The following is a 22,761-nucleotide window of genomic DNA, read 5'->3' as shown; positions in this document are numbered from 1 at the left end:
ATACACAGTGCATAATCAGCAATAACCCAAATTTAGGTGACTAGATTTAACAATACAGTTTAGATATTAGAATCCAAATACTCAGGTGCATCACTCATGAAAAGTTGTACAGAGATTTGGTTGTGACAGGGCCGGCTCCAGACCCCAGCGCGTGCTTGAGGCGGCGTGCCGTGGGAGGGCAGCAGGCTGCTCCGGTGGACCTCCCGCAGGTGTGCCCGCGGAGGGTCCGCTGGTCCCGCGGCTTCGGTGGAGTGTCCGCAGGCGTGCCTGCGGGAGGTCCACCGGAGCCGCCGGACCAGCAGACCCTCCGCAGGCACATCTGCAGGAGGTCCACCGGAGCCGCGGGACCGGCGACTGCCAGAGCGCCCCCCACGGCGTGCCGCCCTGCTTGGGGCAGCGCAATTCCTAGAGCCGCCCCTGGTTGTGGAAAGCACAATATGTCAATGAGTGGAGATTGTCCCTCAGTAATTGAGAATTAGATTGGCTGTCAGTTTAGAAAATACAATCCATGAGGAAAGTATTTGTTACTTTCCTGACGGCGCTTCTCATCGATACTCCAGCTCATCCCTTCTGGTATTGCTGATGTCCAATGGAGGTGTTCTATGTAGATGTCCCTTGACTGCGTCTGACACCATGAGTTGCCGCACCAGCTGAGCATAGCGTTGACCGATTCCACATTCTCTCAGCACTTGCTCATTACAGGGGTCCCGTGCGCCTAGGGCTCTGATGAACAGTGCATGTGTCTGGACCTGGTAACCCCTAGCTCTCAAGGCTTCAGCCAGAGGGGCATATTTCTATATCTTTCGAGCCTGGGCATTGTGGAAGCCGGGGTCCTGTTCTCGAAGGGCACTGCGACATCCACCATAATGATCTTCTTCTGGCCCTCGTTGGTGATGACAATGTCCGGTCATAGGCGGCTGTCAGTTCTGGAGATGGCGGAGTTTATGCCAACCTTTCCCACGGGTGGCGGGATGGCTCTAGCCAGGCGATCTTGGATGGTGTTGTGTCGCAGCTCCCAAGCTCTCGAATGGGGCTTGCAGCTAAACAGAACGTGGGGTAGCATCTAGTTTTTACACCAACATGGTTATCTGATTGAGAAGACTTTTAGCTGGAAAAATAAAAGAGGGTCTTGTTAAGGCAAGTATGCTTCCCCACTGTTCCCAAAGCTCCCAGATTCCTACTTTTTTGGGGGGGGGGGCATTCAAATGTATTTTTTCAGGCTTTTTCTGTTCTTACAGCTTACCTAAGATCAGGGAAAAAAAAAAGAGAAAAGAAAAAACTCACTACCTTACCTTGGGCTTTGATGATGCTTGGGAACCTTTATCTTCTTTGATGCCTCTCAGGGGAGCGCAGAGTTGAGCTACAGAGCGAAAAACCCTAATTCCTTGTGAGCAGCCTTTCACGTGAGGCCTCATATTTAATTATTTGGTTTGCTAACTAAAACTAAGTAAATTTTTGTAACTCCATGACTGTGTGCGCCTGTGTGCGAACACAAACTTTTCTTTCACAATTCCCATGATGCTTGGATTTTTATTTTGTTAAGGCTTAGCCATAATGGTTAGAATTATTTGCCTGTAGTGAGTTCTGCATTTCGGGGTGCTGTATAAGCCATTCACTAATGAATGCCTTTGAACGTGATCAGTAAGAGGAAAATCTTTTCAGCAATAACCATTTGCCCAAAGTCAATGCAAAGAGCCGATCAGGGTGCCTGCCTGCAATGGTCATTGGTATTTCTATTACCATCGTGCTTAGGCTTCCCCATCACTGCACAGCACCTACCACAAGGGGGTCCAGAGCAAGCACAGAATGAAGACTCTTCATCTCCAAAGCAGCTATTTACTCATCCTCGCTACCTGACAGCGAGTGTGCTGCAGAAAATCAGGTACAGGAAAGGGCATTAGGAGACCTGGTTCTTCTCCCGGGTGACTGTGGTCTGGTCACCTCATCAGTGCACCCACTGTATGATGGAGATAATGAAGCTGAATCCCCTTTGTAAAGCACAGTGAGGGCTACAGCTGAGAAGCACCAAGGTTACCTCAGAGGAGGCGGGTGGGCGTTCTAGAACAGTAGCCCAGGATCAAGTGCATGACTGCAGGCCAGGCACAGCCTAGCTGAGCTGAAGTCCCTGGGACTGAACGGAGCTGCCTGTGTCCCCATAGGTACAGTAGTTTTTCAGCAGGGGACAGATGGGCTCAGGCTGATAAATGCAGAGAGCTTGAGGCTCTCACAGGACACAGCACAAGTGCCAAAGGGCCATCCCACTCTCCCTGTGGACTGCTGCTTCCCCAGCTCAGACCCACAGGGACTGGGCACTAGAATTGTACAAGCTGGGGAGTGGTCAGAGAAATGCTACAGCACTTTGGTGAGCCAACCCGGCCAGGGCCCTCTCCAGCCCTCTGGCTTCTTAGCAGATGAGGATTTAGTCCAGTGACCTGCCATGCCCCCCAACAGATGAACAGTCACTGGCCAGGAGTTCAGAGACTCAGTAGAAATGTTTATTAAAACACAAAGCACAACAGTACACAAAGCTCATTAAAAGGCAGTAGATGAAAATGTGTTTCCACCTGTGGATTCGATTGTTCAAAGTTCAGGAACTGCAACAGTTCATAGGAGTCTGAGGATGCAACAGGAAAACCAGCTGCCCGAGCAGGAGAGGCAGCGCTGCCCAGGCACTTGAGATACGAGGGGGGAAACCCACTTTTGTTTTCTTGTCCTTTCTTCTCCCTCCCAAACATACATTTGGGTCTTTTCCCTCACCCTGGACCTTCTCTTCCCTGGTACCCCAATCTGCAACACTGAGATCCGTTCCAGTCCTATAAATCCCCTTCAGCAGAGAGGCCTGTGCCACCTCCCTCTTTGGCTGGGCACTGGAGCTGGAGGAACCCTGGTTCTGTTGTGCTTTCAGTTTTATTTAACACCACAACAAACTGTTCCCTGGCTAAGCCTGGAAAACTCCCTGATAGAGGGGAGCGAGGGCACCAGCACAATTCTCCAGACATTTAGGCCAAAACACCCTGGATTCTATCCTCTTCCCCCCCACCCATCCCAAAAAGAAAATCATCCTCTACAAGGTTTGGTCAGTTTCTGTTCCAGTGCATGTCAGGAATGTCAAAGCTAATTGCATTAGGTTTGCATTGGGATGGGGACCCTGCTGGTCCTCCAGCCCTCCACAACATCCAGGAAGGGGAGAGACTACTGGCGACAGTTCTGGCAGGATGAGATTTACCCAAGACCTACGTGGAAGCAGCTTGGAGCACACCCATTTTTCTGAGCCTCCGTCTGTGCTTTGGTCTAGATCCCCAGCTCGAATCCTGTGGGCGGCTCTGCTCACGGTGCTCTAGGGAGCAGAAAGCACCTGGGAATCCCATGAGAACCCAAAACCGTGCATGCTTATCTGACCCCCCACAGGGATCACCCATCCCTACACTAAATAGCCAGTGAGTCAGCGTTACCGTTCTGCCAACCCCATGAAAGCTTTGGTTCATGGCCTGTCCAACTCTGTCAGCAAAGGAGCTGCCCCAGAACAGCCTTTGTATCGGCCCCACCCGCTCTCAGAATCCACTGCATACATAGGTTCTCACTTTTGAAGCAAGGGGGGAACCCCACCACAACAGTCACTTCAGCCGACAGGATGTGCTGCTCACTAGGGCTACTGGCAGGGTCAGTTGCAGTTCCCTGTGCTGGGAAGTGGATTATCTATCTTCCTGAGTTTGGGGTGGCTCTGGGACTCATGCAGCCAGGATGGGTCATACCTGGTTGTTAGTTGCTTAAGCTTTGGTGCAGCAGCCTCACAGCCCTACTAGAGTTTGTGCCAGGAGAACTTATCTCCTCTGCTCTACTCAGGCAGCTGATAGCAGTGTAGTAAAGGTACAGGAGAGAATGGGTGGCTGCTCTACATGGTAGAACGAGGTCCAGTTATGGCACTTCCAGCCTGCCTCCCTCATGCAGCCAGGACTAGCAAGAGTTTTGGGTGCTCATGACCAGCCACCAAATCAGCCACTCCCTCCAACTCTGCCAGGAGAGCAGGTGGGGGCCCTGCAATGGAAAGGGCCAGGTCTGTGCAGCCTCTCATCTGTATGAGACATTAGGAGAGTGAGCCCACGGCCTGGGCATGCTGATGCCAGCACGCAGTGTGAGGAAACGGAGGCAGATCAGAGCTTCCCCTACCCAAAGGATCCTTGTCTTGAGAAAACCCCTGCCAGGGCCTTGTCTGCCAGATTTCTCTGGCAAGGGAGGCACAGAGCCACACAGGAGCTGCACTGGCTGCCATCCCGCCTATGCCCAATGGACAGCTGGGCACGAAAGGGTCCAACTTGGTCACCACCACTCAGCATGGAACACAAAACCCTCCAAGGCTTCCCTGGAGCCTGCTTCGCTTTTCCTTTTTATTACTTCTTCGCCCTCTTCCCTTCCATGACTAAGTTGCTTCCACTGCGCATTCCTGGCATCTCCAGGCAGAGATTCCCTCCTGCCTCAGATTCACCTCCCCATCCTTCCCCTCTATCAGACACATCTGCTACTCGTTTCCTGTCTACAATAAATAGCCCGTTCAGCCCACCAGCTTCCCTTCCCACCAGTCACATATTTTACCTCACAGAGATGCTATGATGCCCCTGTTCCGGTCCAGTACCCCAGCTAGTGAGCTCCTACACTGTCCCTTCACCTACCAGCCGGCTTTGCAAGTGGTTTGTATGAAAGGAGCTCTGTGACTCTGTATTTAACAGCTGGCACTCTTTAGCCTAACAGAACACAAAATGGCCTCCTTCCCACCCACAGTACCTACTTCTGGCAGTCACCCACTCGGGGGCACACACGTACACATGCACACACACACACACACACACACACACGCAAGCAAACAGAGACCCCTTCCAGAAGCCTCACATGGACCTTCTAGACCATATAAATAATAAATAATAAACTGCACTTGCCATCTGGACATCCCGCAGCACTTTGCCACAGACGGGGCCATCTCCTGGGCTCTGTTTGGCAGGGGGAGACAGAGGCACCGGGAGGTTAAGTGACATGCCCCAGCACATCTGTGGCAGAGCTGGGAATTGACTCCTAGCTTTGCATCAGGATCTCTAGAACACAGCTGCCTCCCTCTTTGAAACAAAATCCCCTCAGTACTAACAGCTCCGCCCTGGGAAAGCATCACGCTATTTATCTCCTAGCAGAGCGCTAATTCCTACATAACACAGCTCAACCGCACACATTCCACCTGGGAAATCAGAGCTGTCCCCACGGGAACAAACACACAAAATAAATAAAATCAATCTACACAGGACTCTCCTTAAAGCTCTAACAAGGAACCTTTGAGAACCAAGAGCCAGTGTCATGCTGTATCTGGCCTTCGCACACCCTTCCCCCCTTGGATCCAGGAGCCCCCAAGGCCGGTCTGGGAATTTCAGTTCTGCACATTTCCCTTTTACATGGGGAGCCAGAAAGTGGGGCTCTGCCACAGCCAGCTGGCTGTTAAACAGACCCCACCCTTTTTTTTGAAGCATAAGCCAGACCCTGGTCACAGGCACTACCCAACGGGCAGACATACATACAGTGGTTCCCCTGTACCCCCACACCAGCCTGGCACTCCTCAGCAGGCCACCCTGTCACTACTATTTACATTCCTGAATGAGGGCACGCCTTGCCAGGCAGAGGCCAAGAGACAGCTTACCACCACGGAGGCAGCTCTGGCCTACAAGGAGATACCTAAGCTGCAGGGAATCGGTGCTAGGTTGCAGCTAAGCCAGGAGACACACATCTCCTGCTGCCGATCCCACAGTCAAGTTAGGAGACTAGCAGAGTGAAGCCTCTTTGCCTCTGGTGCTCTAGAGGGGCTGCACCTCCAGGCCAGGTAGTCGCTCCTCAGTGGAAAGATCATCACTCACAATCATTAAGGCAAGAGGGGGGGAAATGGCTCCTGCGGCAGGAGGGACGTATCTGGCTCTGCAGCTCGAGAGAGGGGCCTGCCCACAACAACAGAAGCTCTAAGGCAAGAGTCTGAGGTGGTTAGGGGAGAATAAGTTAAGCGGCCTTTGATACTATGGCAGCGGCCGCATGGGCTATCCCCGCAGGGGCATGGACCACAAAGCAGAGCTCCCCGCAGGGGAACAGGCTTGTGGAGGAAAGGCACATGCGTGAGGCGGGAGGAGACAGTGACAGCACTTCGCATTCCCAGGAGGGCGCGGAGCACGGCAGGGAGAGGCTGTGAGGTTTCCCACACCTTCCCCCCTTCCAGCAAACCCCACCCATGCAGCCATTTACCAAAACACTCACTACCCACAAATCCCATTTGCTTCAGCCCCTTCAGCGTCTGCTCCCGAGTCCCAAGCCTCCTCCAGCCACAGAGCCGGAGTCAGCTGCAGCATCACATTCAGGCATCAGCACCCAGGAGGAGCAGCCCCACCCAGCTGTGCGCTCATGGCACAGCGGCTCCACAGGAGGCAGTCAGAAGTCCAAGGGCGCAAAGTCCCCGAAGTCACAGTCGAAGAGCTCGCTGATGCCCTCGTCCTCCTCCAGGCCGAAGTGGTAATCCTGGGGCTGGGGTGGAGACAGGTTGATGAACTCGTCCGGGAGGAAGCTGGAGAAGTCGTCCTTGCTCTGCTCCAGCAGAGCATCCACAGAGGCCAGCGGTGAGAGACTCACCTCATCGGCCATGCACTTCAGTGGCAGCGCGTTCTCCCCAGGAAGGAGGGGCTCTGCAGAGACAGGCAATGGGTCACTGAGATTGGGTGTGCAGAGCTGAAGGACAGCACTTTAGAATAGCCCACCAGGCTACCAACCCCACCCCAGAGGGCTGCTGCATTGTCCCAACCCATGGGGGCTACAGCATCTTCCCACTGGGCCATCAACCTCCCCATCCACCACCCTGTGGCTGTTGCATTATCCCATCAGCAGCACACCTCCTGCCCAGACGGGTCTGATCACTAGTTAAAGCCGTGCTGTACAGACACACACAGACAGCTCTGCCCTCAAGAGCTCACTACCTACAAGCAGATCCAGAAGAGAGACAATGGCAAGCAGCAGCCACCACTAGAGACTTGTGAGTTTGTTTTCTCCCTGCACACGAGACTGCAGCTTGTTCCTGGGGGAATAACCTGGCCCAGGGGCCATGCTTGTGAGGTCTTCCAGGAACACAGGTTTGGTTTAAAATACATGAGGGAAGAACTAGCCTTCCATTGGCTGGAGCGAATGGCTAAGGAAGAAGTCTGGAAACCTTGACCGGTCCTATTCACTAGAAGGGCTAAAGAGTTGCATTCCTCAATTCATAGGCAGACCTAACCCCAGCCAGGAGCCTGCTATGTAATTAATAGCAAATGTCTAATATTAGCACCTGTCAATGCTCCAGCAGAGTCATCAGTTCGCTTGCAGCAAGGTGATGGCTTTAATTAGAGAGGGGCCGGATCTGGCTTTGGGAGCTCAGCCCTGGGTTATCATTCCACAGCTAAAGTCCATTCCTAGTTTGAATTCTAGCAGCTCTGAAGCAGGACAGGTTACTGCTCTTCACATTGGATGGGCCAGTCCTAGCAGGGTAGCTTCCCTGAGCTGGGGGAAGGTTACGGAGAAACCTGTCGCACACACTGGTTTGGCATTATCTAGAGCGGTAGGTGGAACTGATTAAGCAGAGGTGCTGCCTCAGAGCTGGGCAGCTGCTCCTTCTGCCCCTCAGATGCTCTGGTGTGGAGAATCACAAGGATCCTCCACTGCTCCATGTGTGTGCAAAGGCCTGGGGGGAGGCAGCTGAGGCAGTTCCTTGGCTCTCCTAATAACCAGCTGAAAGGGGGCCAAGGCAAGGCTCCATCCAGGTAAAATGGAGGAGCTGCCAGTGGCCTGGGTGGCGTCCAGAACAGATGTCAGTCCTGGCATTTGCCCCACCGAGGTTTCCACACCTTTTGTCGGGAAGGAGTCAAGTGTGGGGCCCACAACTGCTTTGAGAACACTGACTGAAAATGCCCTTTCCTGCAGCTGGCTGGGCAATCAGCATCCTTCCCTTCTGCGTGCCAATCCCTGGCAGTGACCCAGCATAGCCATCTCCATGATGGGCCATGGCCACCTGCCCAGCAGAGAGCAGGCAGATGCTGCAGGGCCCTGCTCTTGGAGCATGTTAGAGCATCTGCACCGCCTTCTCCTGTTTGCGGGGACAGCTCGAGGCGTTCCTTCAGATCGCATGCCCTGAATGGTCTCCTCCCTTCCCACCAAGCCACTGGGATAATCAGAGCCCCCTTGTCATGGGCACTGGAATGGGGAGTAAACACCCCCCCCTCCCCCTGCATGTGGTTAAACTGCTTTACTAACAAGGAGGAAGCACACCTACTGCTCCTCAGAGGAGCAGCACAAGTGCTCAGCCAGGGCGGGGGTGACAGCAGGACTAAGGAAGCAAGCCTTCCCAGAGAGAGCAGGGTGGGGCCTTGCTCCCAGGGAGAAGCGCACACAGCCTGCATCTTGAAACCCAGGGGGCCGGACAAAGTTAGGCTAGGGAGAGGGACGCTTAGGCAGGGAGAGGGAATCGGAGGCTAGAACAGAGTCAGGTAATTGGCCCCGCACATTAGCATCTCCCCACCCCCAAAATACTATCAGTGTTCTTAGCTAGGCTGGCTATGCCCCTCTCTGCAGCCAGGCTCAGAGGACGGGGAGGCACGTACCCAGCCAGGCACGCCTCAGCCACTAGCAGAGTTCTGGGGCCCAGCCCTCCACCAGTCTGTACCTGTGATAAGCATAGCTGTGATTTAGAGGGCAAGGCAGGTGAACTCCACCCAGGAGTGACTGTGGCCGAGGGCAAACCTGGCCAAACACATGCACAAGGGGTGGCTCAGGCAGAGCCAAGCGGGGGAGCAGCTCCACTGCTACATACCCAGGCGTTGGGAAAGAGCAGCATCGTCAAGGGGGCTGGGTTTCCCCTCTGGGATCCCAACGTGCAAGCCGTGCTACAGCTAAGGCGTCACTTTCATTCCAAGCCCCTACCAGGGCTGGATCTTCCAGCCCAACAGGGAGTTTTCAGAGTTGACTTAGCAACCAGTCTCCTCCCAAGTCTGAGGAGCCAGGATTTATAGTCCTGACTAAACCTGTTTGGCTGTTTGAGTCATCCAAGTGGGTGGGTGAGGGTTGGGCCACTTGCCAGGTCCTCTCCCTGAGCCATGGCAAGCCCACTAGCTGTGCTTTGGCCCTCCAGACACAGCCTATCAGTCATGGGAACCAGGCACCAGTCAGACTCTCCCTGCACCTGTGATATCACTACAGATACAGTGTGCAATACCCATCTGCAACTGTCACCCCCACTGTGCAACGGGGACAGTATTTTCCCCCCATCCCCATTAATTCCCCGTATATTTACTACACTGTGTTTCCGGTCTGAGACACGCACTGTGAAGCTGAGCATTGTTTAGCCTGGCCAACAGAAGCGCAACTGGATTGTTCCAACCCTGCAGCTCCAACAGCAACCAGAACCAACCCACCCACCGCTGGGTCCCTTTGAGCTGTGTCTAGTGCTGAGCCCGCCAAGCCCCTCCACATTCACATTGCACTTCCCCAACTGCGAAGCAGGCTCTGAAAACCAGGGAAGATGCCCTGCTGCCATACACACCTTGCTCACCAGGCACCAATGGCAAGTTCACATCCTGGGTGGGGTGCAGGAGCGGGGATGCTGCTGCCTCAGAAGAACCAGGGGACGATTCCTCAGCAGTCGCTTTGAAAGGACTCTTGACTGGGCTACAAACCCCAGAGCTGTCTTCTGGGCACAGGAACACGTCGATGGGGCCCTGGGTGCTTTTCAAGGCAACATGGAAAGCCTGGAAGAGAAGAACAAAAAGAACCACTAATAGCAAAGGAACACAGCCTTCATGGGCTTGCCAAGGGCAGAGTGCTTATGTAGGCTGGATGCCCCACAGCCGCACCAGCTTGCGTAGATCCAGAGAGCAGAGCAAGGCATGCCAGAAAGCACAGACCTGTCAGCTTCCATCGGCTCCCCAAAGGGGGAGTGAGCCACCAAGCAACCCCCGTGGGTAATGGCCAGCTAAGTTCAGGAGACCACCCCTCGTAGGGAATTCGGGCCCCTGCCGGGAGTAGCAGCATGAACGCAGGCAGCGTGAAGTCACCCAGTCTGCCAAGGTTGAGGGGTTAGCGTCAGGTGAGCAGTTCATGGGGCAGGAGGCTTTATTCCCCTGCTGATCCAGGCACCTACAAACAGGGAGTCCTGCGCGCAGCAACGCGACAAGGTGGGATAGCCGGCTGCAGAAGGACGGCCCCAGGCACTGCACCACAAAGAGCTGCAATGGGAAGGGGCATGGAGGGAGGGGTTACCTCTGCTGGGTCTGAAACTTGCAGCTGGGTCTCTGGAGGGGCTTTTATCACCATCACCATTTGCTCAGAGGGGTCTGCGATGCTGCGAAGATCTTGGCAGGTCACATAAGCAGAGGTGCGCTCAGTCAAGGAGTATTCACTGGAAGGCTGGTGGCTGTTCCCTTCCATACGGACCAGAGACAGCTTTATAAGTCGGATACAATAGCTAGCAGGACTCAGGAGCTGGGGAACTGTCAGAGCCTAACCACAAGCAGCTGTCTAAGCATTCAACTCACCAACACGCAGGCAGTGACTTACTCCAGGGCGTGCAGTGATTGGGACAGAGGTACACTTCTGATGGTCAAAGCACTTGCGTTTGACAGTGCACTCAAGGCAGGAACATACTAACCTCTCCAGTGTTCGAGATGTTCATGCGTGTCCATCCTATGCTCTACTCAGTGCTTACAGCTATCCATTGTGTAACTACAGCATCTCCACACACACATACACAGTATCTGAGCTGTAAGGGGACTTAGCCCCAGCCCTGTGGCCATGTCCAAAGCCTATAAACCCCTTTCCACAGCCATGCAAGAGACAGAAGTTGTCTAAATTATTTGTGCTGTGTGACAGTGGCAGATGCCTGATGCACCTGGTCAAGAAGCCACTCAAATCCTGAGCCCCCAGCCCCGATTTAGGGCAAGAGATTAGTGATTTAAGAATACTGGCATCCGCAGAGGCCTAGATGCAGCATCTGTGCATTGCAATTCCCAGCTTCAGTCATGAACTTCTGACAACGGCAGCACTTGGGCTGCACAGTAGAGGAGAAAACAGGTAGCAGAAGGGGATGGGGAATTAATGCAGGTCTGCATGCTCACTGCTGGTTGCCTACAAAGGTTGAACTGAAGCGATCTTCCACGTGTCTCTGAATAGCTGCTGCTTGCCAAGGACCTGGAGCAATGGCTTCACCACTCCTCCCATTCTTCACTAATAGGCACAACTTCACTGCATAGAAATGGCAGCCCACAGACCACTTACGACAAAAAAGCAACATGGCTCATGACATAAGCACGCAGGACACGTAACAGTTGTGAGCCGTTAAAGAGAAGAGCAGAAGTGGTATGTGGTTTGCAAGGGAGTATGCAAACACACCAGCGGAGCCACAAGCCTAAAGGAACTACACCCTGGCTGCAGACTAGACAGCACAGGGAAGGAATCCAGCCCCAGATGTTTTGGTTTACTATAAGTTTTACAAAACCTCAACATGAACAGAAACGTTTCCATGAAACTAGAGATTTAGATATAATCAATTCTGGCTTGAGCCAAACAACTTGCCTCCCCGACAGCGTTCGCAGCCCAGACCTTGCTGAACCAGAAAACAAAACTGAAAGGATTTGCCCATGCTGAGCAAAATGCCCAAGAGCTGATCAGTGGGATGAACCACGAGGAGTCCGAACTCTAAAGCCCTTCTCCATGTCTGGCACCAGGGGTCACAGTAACAGATGCGGACACCAAGACTTTTTAGCTTGCCCCCTTTAAGGATAAAGTTTCCCATTCCCTGCGGGCTGGGAATCGGCTGGTATCACCTGTACTGCGACAATAGGCAGCTCTGTATGGTTTGAACAAAATGGTCAGTGGAGACTACACTACGGCCAAAGCAATGACCTCACTCGCACTAGAGTGCATACTCCCAGCCACATGGAGCAAGGAACACAACTCCTTCGCAAGACTGCTGCTCCTTAGGGAGATGGGCCCTGTAGCCCAGCCTGAGATCAACTGTCAAAACTATCTGCCAGGTACAAGGCTTTCCATCAGCTCAGAGGGAGGCAACAGAGACAAGATACCATCCCTTGGCCTGGCATGTTTAGCTCCTTGAGGCTACCCTGCAGATTGGTAGCTGTGAAGCTATTAGAACAGAGCCACACAGAACAGGCATTGCAGCTCCCAGATCTCACTATGTAGTAAAGCGGCTCCCGCAGCTCCACTCAGACAAGGATATTGCTGATTCTCAGGGTCCTCAGTGAGGAGCTTAAGCTGGACGGTGCACATCTGGAGGAGGTCATCCAGCTGCTGCTCAGCCACCTGAAGGTCACGGATTTCCTTCTCCAGCACCTGGTACTTACTGGTGTTCCCCACAGCTGACTGGCTGCCCCTAGGAAACAGAACACTTAGGTCAGTCGTGTTCAGGTCCAGGCTGCATTGTTACTTGCTATGTAACAGAGTGTCCTGCAGAGCAAGTGGAGGTGTGGGGATTACACCTATCTGTAGCCACCTGCCCCCTTACCACACCCATGAGGTGTCCCCTCCCACGCGTAGACACTTGAGGCTGTGCTCTCTAGCAACAATTGCTTTGTCAGCTGGCAAGCCAGGAAATGAAGTCATGAAACAGGGAAGGGTGAGGCAGGGAATTCCACCTCGGCCATTTGGTGCCAGTCAGATAGGTCAAGGCAGAGGACTGGGGAAGGGGCTCTAGCTAGTCTGACCCTAAGGGCCATGGCCACTATTTGTTTTCAGTAGCCCCCAAGGTGCTAAGCACCACTCAACACAAAGGAAAGTGCAACCCTGCCCTAAAGCACAGGTCTACACTCCCTCCTGTATCAGTGTCGTCCCCCCTCCATATACCCAAGTGCAGGGTCTCCCACACCCACCATTGCAAGCACTTGCCTTCCCAAGGGGCAGCGGCTTTGCATGCTGAGGGGATGCACCACAGCCTCTTGGGTGATTCTCTCATTCCCTGCCCAGCCCTGTGGTGGGGCATTAGAGGCTATCCTCAATACAGCATTCACCCCAGAGGGGCAGACGGAGCCTCCTCTCTTGCACTACCAGCCACTAGGGGACACTCACCATGGACTCTACCCTGCTAGCCTTGTAGGCCTGACACCTCTGACCACATTAGCCTGAGAGGGGACAGGCTGGAGCTATCCTTGAAACTCAGATGCTGCAGGTGCAAATACAACAGCCACACATGACGTAGGCCAGTCAGTGCCCAGAACTGAGAACTGCCCACAGAGCTCCACCCAGGGCATTATTCAGGTGGATGCTTGGACGCCATTCTCCAGTGTTGTGGGGTGAGGGCTCAAGCCCCTGCACCCACTATTGTAAGCAACAAACTTTAGCCATTACTTTAAAATACAGACCAACAGGCTTCCCCGCAACATTCTTGGGGCAGGGTGGAGTAAGTTTATTCTCATTTTAGTTGAAGGTCACCCACAGCCATTGGCTCATTTAGCTGACCGCGGTTAAAGCGTGTCAGAGCCAATAGTACACAAGGGAGTGATGCGATGCGGCCAGCTTCATGTCTGACCCCCCTTTGACTGCCCTAACCCAACGGATCAGGTTCCTGTTCAGCAGTTGGGTGAACTTTCAGCGTGGGACTGAGCAAGCCTCAAACCCAGGACCTTCACCATCATAATCAAGTGCCTTAACCACTCTGCCATTGCACTTGAATTTCTGATTTCACGCAAATTAGGACTCTTTTTCTAAAAAGCATTTTATGTAGGAAACTTTAGGGTTAAGGCACTGGACTGAAACTCAGAACTGGGTTTAATTCCCGCTCTAGTCACAGACTCCCTGTGTGACCCTAGACAACTCACTTCCCTGTGCCTCGGTTTCCCCATCTGTAAAATGGGAATGATGCCGGCTCAGCTCCCAAGGAAGTTGCAAGGCTTGTTTGTGAAGCTCTTTGAGGCTTCAGGCAGAAGGCACCTGAGGACAGTAAAGGGTTGTTCATGGGTCAACAAAATGTAGAGTTATGTACAAAACTGGCCCCTTCTGAAGTCCAAATCCCCAGGAAGAAGTTCCCAGAGAACTCACTGGAAGAAAGGGGAAAAACAGACACTTTGGCATCCCAGTGGAAGCACTTTTAACACAGTAAGGGCAGTACACTTGGGGCATTTAAACGTACTGCCAAAACATGCAGCCATAATCTAGCACCCTCTAGCCTCTGACTCAGCTCTAGAGGACTGCACCAGTTGAGCTCACATAACGACCAGTTCCGGGGAATACTGAGCATGAAAGGGAACCTAAAGATATATCTACACGGCAAGCAGAAACTGTGGCAATGAGCCTCAGAGCCCAGGGCTATAGCATGAGCCCGAGTCTGCAGTGCTAAAAATAGCTGTGTAGACATTCAGGCTGGAGCCTGGGCTCTGAAGCCAAGCCCAACCCGCTCCCTAGGCTACAGAGTCTGAGCTCCAGCCTGAGCCCAAATGTCTACACATTTTAGTGTCATAGCTGCCATGGGTTCTGCTTGCCATGTAGATGTGCTCGAAAAGCCCCAACCAGTTACACCCATGCTGGCACAACAAAGAGCTTGGTGCTCATACATACAGCCACTGGATGTTGTTCTTGGATTTCTTGGTGATTAGCTGAATGCCCTCCAGAACATTGGTGATGTCGTAGATCCGCCTCTTCTGCACTTTCAGGACCTCCGCTGCCCAGTTGAGATCCACCACCCCATCTGGTGACTGGCTTAGCAGCTCCAGGAAACGCTTGGTGGTCAGGTTCAGAGAGGTTTCATAGCGGGACTTCTCCCCAGGAGATTTCACACCTGCGAGCAATTAAAGTTGCTTGTTACGGATTTATATAGAAGTGACAACACAAAAACTCAGTGAGTGGAGTCTTCCTTCAGCACACCCACCTGGCACCCACTGGAAAGGGGCTCAGCGTGCAGCCTTGTGTTTACTCTAACATCAGGATTCACTGTGGTCCATTTACACAGCCTTTTTTTTATTTGGGGGGGGGGGGGGGAAGAACAGCATCTGCAGGTTTAACCCCTTTACTCCCTATGCATCTAGATCATTAATGAGGATCATTTCCACTTGGTATCTGGGCACTGACCCCACTATACTGCAATCTCATTGCCTTTGTAATCCTTTCCTTACAGTCCTTCAGCCAGTTTTCGACCCCTGTGACAATGCCCATAGGCAAATCAGTTACTGCTTTAACAACTGAAGCCCAGACCTGTTCCATCAGCAACATTCCTGTCATCCCACTTGAGATGGAGCATTGCATCTCTAGCCTCCATGTGCTGCACAACCACTGCTGAAGTCTAGCCCCTCTGCAGGGCAGCCTGAGCACAGATCTGGGTAGTTTGTCTGTCCAGGCAAGACTTGTGATCACAGGCTCTGCATAGTGTGTTAATTCTGGTGCCAGTGGGATAACATGATGGCATGAAACAAATGCTCCCATGAGGTTCCCAAGTGCTCTAGCTTCAAGGGGCAGGCCAGAATGCGTGAAGCAGTCCGTCATCACCACCAGACAACTCAAGAGCCCAAGCCCAATTCCAGAGATATGTGAAGCACTGCTAAAAACCTACAGCTTGATTCCTGGACAGGCTACTGGAAAGCACAAACCGGAACAGGCTGCAGAGGAACTCAGCTGCTGAGGGCATGCCTATTTATGCCCAAAGCAGTGAGAAAAGGAGAGGCAGAGCAGGACTTAACACCCAAGAGGCTTGAGTTTACACCCACCACCCTTTAGTAGAGTTGGGCCAGCTAAGGAAGTCCCAGAGCTGGCGCTGCACAGAGGTATGGAGCAGGTCAGAGGCTGCAGTGGGAGAAGGGGTAGATGCTGCAACACTGAAGGCCCCTGATCTCCTCCAGAAGGCAATGGACTCCATGACCCACAGTCCCAACCATCATAGCTCAGCTTGGCTAGGGATTCAGCCCCATTAGGCCATTTGGAGGGGAGATGCAGTGGCTGGTAAGGACTGAGTGAGTAGAAGCAGCAGAAAGTGGTACCTGTACCTTTGACAGGGTTTTTTGCTTTGCCCCGGGATGTCTGGATGCTCTCTGCTATGTACTGGTGATCGGTCTCCAGATCTAACTTCCTCTTCACCTGCAAGAGAAGGAAGGCTTAGTGAAGGAAAAGAATGCCACAGATCACCTCCCCCTGCAGGTTACCCCTGGAGCAGAGATACAGTACCACCAGCCACATTACTTCCAACTGAAAGTCATGGCCATCGGTCAGCTATTGGGCCTTTGCAATATGAGTCTGGTCTCAGCCAAGTTCCCAGCGGGAAAGTGTCTACTGCAGAAGCCACCATCATGATCAGCAGCTGGGCTGGTGGGCTCAGCATAGACCAGAATGGCTTTGCTGGCATTTAATGGCAAATGTTAACTGCAGAGTGTCACCAGACTTTGCATTCCAACCCTAATAATCTATGATTCTATGATTATGGAGCCAAACCACCACCCCAGTAGCAGTGAGACCATAAGAAACATAAGCATGCCCATACTGGCTCAGACCAAAGGTCCATCTAGCCCAGTATCCTGTCTTCCGACAGCAGGCCAATGCCAGGTGCCCCAGAGGGATAAACAGAACAGGTAATCATCAAGTGATCCATCCCCTGGAGCAGGACCAAAGGCTTTTAGATAAAGAGCCTTGAACTTCAGACATTTAACCTTTCAGACAGGCAAAGCCAACCGAAGGGAAATCCCTCCAACTAGGCCAAAGAGTGGGGCAGGAGCAACACCTATGAAGGCAGGGAGAGTACTGGAATCAGTGTGGCCTCGGTGCATTAAGAGACTCTGTTCTCCCAGGAAGGTCACTGCCTGCCATGTAATGGTTTGTTAACAGTCGTGTGGGTTATGCTGGAACGGTGTTCTAGCACTTCCTTTAAGACCCAGAACAGCATTCCTGTACATCTACCTGTGCCGGGCCAGGCGGCTCTTTTCCCTCCCTGGCTGCAGAGCGTCCTCCAAGCTAGCAGGAGCCAGGTCAGCACAGAGAGAGCCGGGGATGCTGCAGGGCGGACTGGGATGGGTGAGGTGGGGGGAACATGGGGCCAGAGCCGCTGAGTCCAGGGGAGAGCTGAAGCTGAGCAATGTTGGGAGTTGGTCAGCAGGGCCGACCAAACAGCTGCACCCCCCCCCCCCCATGGTGAACCGAAACCAAGAAGGTAAGGATGGGATGGATCCTGAGGGGAGTCATTCCCTGATCCCTCAGGCCTCCCCTACTGCCCCTCCCATCTTCCTCCAAGCTTTTCCCTTTCCCCCTTCTCAGGGCCTCCCCCTGCCCTGGTTCTGGCACTCCTTTGTCAGGGCTCCAGCACGGTTTCTTAACTGCATGGCGCAGGCCTCCTTGCTGTAAGCTTCCACGACTCATTCCACGCTCAAAAACTTAAGGCACCATGGACACACAGGGGCCACCTGACTCAACAGCCTGTCTCTCTGGTGCTCAGCGCTGAGACGTGAAAGCCCCCAGAGGGGCTGCGAGGATGCTTTTCTGACTTCATGGGATCACCTTATGACTTGATATCAGCCCTTAGAACAATATGCTGGTTACATACCCAGTAACAGGTATATCTACAGCACCCATCACCATAGCACCCAAGTGCCATATGTGAACTGGGCATTCAGCAAACCCTCATCCCATCATCTCAACCATTCCTGGACTCTCTTTCCCCTTCCTCTGACACTCTGGTGATGGCCACTATTAAGTGTTTAATTTGTGCCAGGGCTTGCCAACGCTGAGCCCTGGCACCTCTAGGCTTGGCCTCAGCGTCTCTGGGCTCCCAGCCAGCAGCCGCCCAGCTCTGAAGGAAGCACCACTGCCAGCAGCAGCACAGAAGTAAGTTGGCAATACCATACCATGCCACCCTTACTTCTGCACTGCTGCTGCTGGCAGCACTGCCGTCAGGGCTGGGTGCCTGGCCAGCAGCTGCTGTTTTCCGGCTGCCCAGCTTGAGCCCCAGCATCTCTCATTACAAATTAAGCACTAGCGCTATCAAAATGCTTCATCAGAAATCCGTCCTTCAGTTCGGTCTCAGGTTGCCTCTGATGAGAGTTCAATGCAGAACTGGCAGGCTGTTTGGGGTGAGGAGCTGCCCTTCTCACTTGCCCTAGTTTTACATTTCCAGTGCTGTGGGGGAAACACCAAGCTAGAGACCAAAAGCATTTTCCGTGTGCTAGAGTTTAGAGGGATCCAATTAGAAAGACACGACGCTGTCTTCTAAGCACATCTGAAGGATGCACTATTCCTCCAATGCCTCAGGAAGCTGCTGAAGGATTCCTGCCATCAGCCATTTGGGAAACACTTCAAAGCCAAGGAGTCCTTGCTAAGCAGATATGCCCCAGAAGAGAAAAAACCAAAATAGGACTGGGAAACATTCACCCACTTACTTCATGTGACCAGCATTTATAAGAGCGAGCTGCCACGAGTGTTCAACATTTTATAACTCATCATACGGCAAACGCCCAGACTGAGTCACCCACCTTGCAGCCGACAACATTTTCTGCAATTCTGTCATAACACAATCCCTTTCCTTTCACATAATTCACAAAGGTACAGATGCAAGACAGCATTATCTATGGGTCCCCATCTGCATGTATTTCATTGGGTGCCTTATTCAGCTCCTGCACCCAGTTACTAATGGGATGGGATTTGTTAGCGGAAGTAGGGAGCTTGGGTCTTTAACTGGTACCCAACTCACTTGCCACACACAAGGATATAAGCTACAAACCAACTGGTGAAAAGGACTTGGGGATTACAGTGGACAAGAAGCTGGATCTGAGACAACAGTGCGCCCTTGTTGCCAAGACACCTAATGGCATATTGGGCTGTATTAGTGGGAGCACTGCCAGTAGATCGAGGGAAGTGATTATTCCCCTCTATTCGGCACTAGTGAGGCCACATCTGGAAAACTGCATCGAGTTTTGGGCCCCCCACTAAAGAATGGATGTGAACAAATTGGAAAGAGTTCAGCGGAGGGCAACAAAAACGATTAGGGGTCTGGGGCATATGATTTATGAGGAGAGGCTGAGGGAACTGGGCTTATTTAGTCTGCAGAAGAGAAGAGTGAGGGGGGATTTGATAGCAGCCTTCAACTACCTGAAGGGGGGTTCCAAAGTGGATGGAGCTTGGCTGTTCTCAGTGATGGCAGATGACAGAACGAGGAGCAATGGTCTCAAGTTGCAGTGGGGGAGGCCTAGGTTGGATATTAGGAAAAAATATTTCACTAGGATGGTGGTGAAGCACTGGAATTGGTTACTTAGGAGGTGGTGGAATCTCCACCCTTAGAGGTTTTTAAGGCCCAGCTTGACAAAGCCGTGGCTGGGATGATTTAGTTGGGGTTGGTCCTGTTTTGAGCAGGGGGTTGGACTAGATGACCTCCTGAGGTCTCTTCCAACCCTAATCTTCTATGATTCTATGAGATTGAAGCTTTCCAGGGTAGCCCCAAGTGGAGCACCTGACTCGATTATCCAATTGTGCCAACAGGCAAAGCTCCAGCTCAGACCAGCGCTCCAGCTACCTGCCTGGGACCACATGGGCAGTCAGGAGAAGTTGATGGTTCAAGAGAACTTTAAAACTTTGTACATTGTGACTGTACCCGCCTCTAGCCTCATTTAGCGCAAGATGATCTAGCTCATGAAGGAGCCATTTGGGAAGGAGACTCAGTAATTGGGGGCTATTTTATTACTAGAGGGGAACAGCCTGACAATACAGAAACAGATGGATTAGACAACTCCCTCCAACCCAAAGGCCTAGTGACACTTACGTGGTGGGAAGCATCTCAACTTAAGCGATCAGGGAGTGAGTGGTAACTCACTACCCTAGACAGCTAATGGTCAGGTTAAGATACCTAAATCCCAGTGCACTGCTGGGAAGCACCCATGGGAGCTGAAAACAAGAGTTCTGCCCCCTTTAGTCATGCACACTAGGGTGTTTAGAGTTTCACCACGCGCAGGCACCAGGCTGCAACCCCGCCAGAACTGCTGGTGCAGAACAGCCTATGTGCACCAGGCTGCTGATTGCTTATTAAAGAATCAGAGACTGATTGGAGCTTCCTCTGAAACAAGCACTTTGCAAACAGCTGGGAGAAACGCAGCTCATGTTTTGGGTTTCAAAAACAAGGATCCTCCTTGAAGCGGCAGTCCAACCACACAAACCAGCAACACTTCCAGCACAACAGCACAGAGGACCAATCACTCCTTTCCATCCAAACCACCCACTCCCCATAAGCAGGGAGACACCAGACAGGGAAAACTCATTATGGATTCCTGACCCAAACAGTTAAAACAAAAGGATCAGCTGAAACGCTGCTGCCCACTGCAAGCCCCTCAAACTACAGTGAGAAGCCTCTGGAAGATGGAACGTTTAACTAGCAAAGCATGTTGCAGTCTTTTCCTCCCTCACTCCCCTCAACCCCACATTTCTACTGAACTAAAAGCATGGGAATTTTATGCTGAGACAGATCCACTCACTAGCCATGGCCAATGCCAGGTGATGGCTTAAAACTCCATCTTAAAACTGCACAAGTAAAGAAGAATCCCACACAATGATCTGCTTGATCATGCCCTGATAGAACTGCAAGCCCTTGTTGCTTTAGCCTCAGTCTAATTGCAGGTGCTAGTATGAGTCATTTAAGTGTCTCAATCAACCTTATGAAAACAATTCAGGAAACCAAAAGAAAGGAAAGGCTCTGCTGGTTCATCCTTGCAGTTCTTGGTGCAAAATCAGGGTCTAACAAGGCAAGGACAGACTCCTGTTTGGAGCCCCATTGAAGACAATGGGTGTCTGCACGGGTGCAAGGGTCAGCCCTGCATATTTCACAGCACAGTCTGTATTTGTTACATTAGAGTAGCATCCAGCAGCTCCAATAACAATGAAGGCCCTCTTGTGCTGATGCTGTAGAAGACAATGCCTGCTTGCCGCAGCTTATCCTAATGATTATTTAGAAGTTATATGCCTGGCTGTGTATATATACACTCCCACACTGGACAAGCAGAATTTTTCAAGACTCTGGCTTTAATATCCTGAAGCAGGAAATTAAGCTCTGCATTTATAACAATGCGGACTGCTGCCATGGACATTAAAGGGTCATCACAACAAAGTGAGATCTGAGAACAATCTGAGAAGTGTGTAGAGATAGAATCCACTCAATCGATTTAGTTCTGAAGTGGAGCTTTGAGACATTTTGATGACTGGTATATGTCCACACACAGCACACCCTCCCCCAATTAATTTATTTGCATATTTTCATGAGCAGTTATCATTTCTCTCCACTGTACCAGGGTTTGTCACTCCTATATGCTAGCTAACAGCTAATATTTCATAATCAGACTTCACATGTCCCATTTGAACCTTCCCATTTCAACTTGTTCCACCTCACTACTTAGCCCCGTAAACGATTAACAGCAGAAATGCTGAATCAGGAACACACTCAGAATACTGTAAAAGCGAACCAATCTCATGTCAGGCCTCACTCACATAGTACTGCCGGTTTGGTTCCTCCCTCACTCGGGAGCTTTATCACATGAAGCCGGAAGACCAAGAGCAGCAGCCACACCAAGGCCAGCTATCTGCCTTATCTAGCCCCAGAGAGGGCTGTACCTAGGAGAGCTGAATGCAAGAAGCGCCCTCTCCTTCGATGACCTGTAAAACTGAGGCCCTGGCCACAGGTGGCCCATTAAAGTCCCCAGGGCACTTTATTTTCATGAGGGTAGAGCCAATGACCACAGTATGGGGGAAATTAGGCTATTACATCTGCCTTCTTGGATTACCCTGCACTGACGCAAAGTCTCTCTCCATTTCCTTTCTTTGTTTTATTTCCGGGGCTCTTTAGAGCACCATCAGGGGAGCCTCTGGCCTGTGCTGTGACAACGCTGCCACGTTTCACCACACACACAATTTTAGCAGTGACACGGAGGAAGGGGGGCAATACACGCGTAGAAAGAACACGCGTGCTCCCCGGGCAGCAAAGGGCCTGATTTTCAGCCGACCAAGCCCGCCCAGCTCCGGGCGCCTGGAGATCCCTGGGGGAAGGAGCGCTGCTACCGAGCTGCACCCGAGAGCGCTAACGTGGCGTTACCGGTGGGCGTCCCAGCGCCGGTCTCTGCGCCGCCGGGCCCGGCCGGGGGGCCTGCGGGGTGGCGAAGAGCAGCAGCTCGGCCTCGCTCTCCGCTTCAGGCGTGGGGAGCGCGTCCGGCGTGGAGATGATCACAATCTGCTGCTCCATCACGTGGAGGCCCCCGGCGGCCCCCAGCAGAGCCTCGAAGTCGGCCACGCAGGCGCTGCCGTCCGGGGCCACCCCCAGGCCCTCCAGAGACATGGTCCGGGCGGCGGGCGCTCACATCCCCGGCGCTCGGCGGAGAGTGGGGGGACGCGCCCGGCCCTGCTCCCCTCCCCGCGCCGGCTCAGAGGGCCATGGCCCTGGGCCGCGGGGCGGCGGCGGCCCGCGGCGAGAGACGGGGCTGGCCCCGGGACGCGCGTCCCATGCTCGGGGAGGGCCGAGGCCCGAGGACGCGCAGCCAGCCGGGGCGGCGGCGGGGTCCGGAGCGAAGGGCACCAAGGCAGCAGCCCGGAGCCTCAACCCTCGCCTAGGCCTAGGGCCGCCGCAGGGCGCAGAGCGAGGCTGGCGCCAGCCCGTTGCTCGCCCCGCTGGGGGTCCCTCGGCTGCCCGCGCGCCCCAGCCCGGCCCGGCCCCGGGTATTGTCCCCAGCTGGTCCAGCCCCGCACGCCTTTGCGCGCCAAATCCTTTTTGCCGCG

General features: G+C 52.9%; 1 protein-coding gene across 2 annotated transcripts; it reads right to left on the bottom strand.

Moving 5' to 3' along the window:
• Nucleotides 1–2,487: 2,487 nt before the first annotated feature.
• Nucleotides 2,488–22,721, bottom strand: E2F1 (E2F transcription factor 1). Of its 2 annotated transcripts, none has more exons than XM_044985307.1 (7): nt 22,085–22,721; nt 16,020–16,110; nt 14,602–14,821; nt 12,272–12,424; nt 10,297–10,411; nt 9,590–9,785; nt 2,488–6,698 (listed from the first exon to the last, which is right to left on the bottom strand). In XM_044985307.1, the coding sequence occupies exons 1-7, from the start codon at nt 22,322–22,324 to the stop codon at nt 6,448–6,450; spliced, it is 1,266 nt and encodes a 421-aa protein (XP_044841242.1). In that variant the 5' UTR covers nt 22,325–22,721; the 3' UTR covers nt 2,488–6,447. The 2 variants fall into 2 exon arrangements, with proteins under 2 accessions (XP_044841242.1, XP_044841241.1); XM_044985306.1 differs by having other exon boundaries at nt 9,581–9,785; nt 22,085–22,719.
• Nucleotides 22,722–22,761: the final 40 nt, after the last annotated feature.

Source organism: Mauremys mutica, chromosome 13 (genome assembly GCF_020497125.1).
Source record: "Mauremys mutica isolate MM-2020 ecotype Southern chromosome 13, ASM2049712v1, whole genome shotgun sequence".
In the NCBI taxonomy this organism is placed as follows: domain Eukaryota; kingdom Metazoa; phylum Chordata; order Testudines; family Geoemydidae; genus Mauremys; species Mauremys mutica.
This window is presented reverse-complemented; position numbering and strand designations above follow the sequence as displayed.

Bases quoted from the DNA above. Each gene is read 5' to 3' on its own strand.
- E2F1 (XM_044985306.1), bottom strand. From the start codon at position 22,324: ATGTCTCTGGAGGGCCTGGGGGTGGCCCCGGACGGCAGCGCCTGCGTG. The intron at 16,111-22,084 runs GTAACGCCACGT...CTTCTCTTGCAG, and splicing joins CGGCGCTGGGACGCCCACCG to GTGAAGAGGAAGTTAGATCT. The intron at 10,412-12,271 runs ATATCCTTGTCT...GACTGAGCGCAC, and splicing joins GAGGACCCTGAGAATCAGCA to CTCTGCTTATGTGACCTGCC.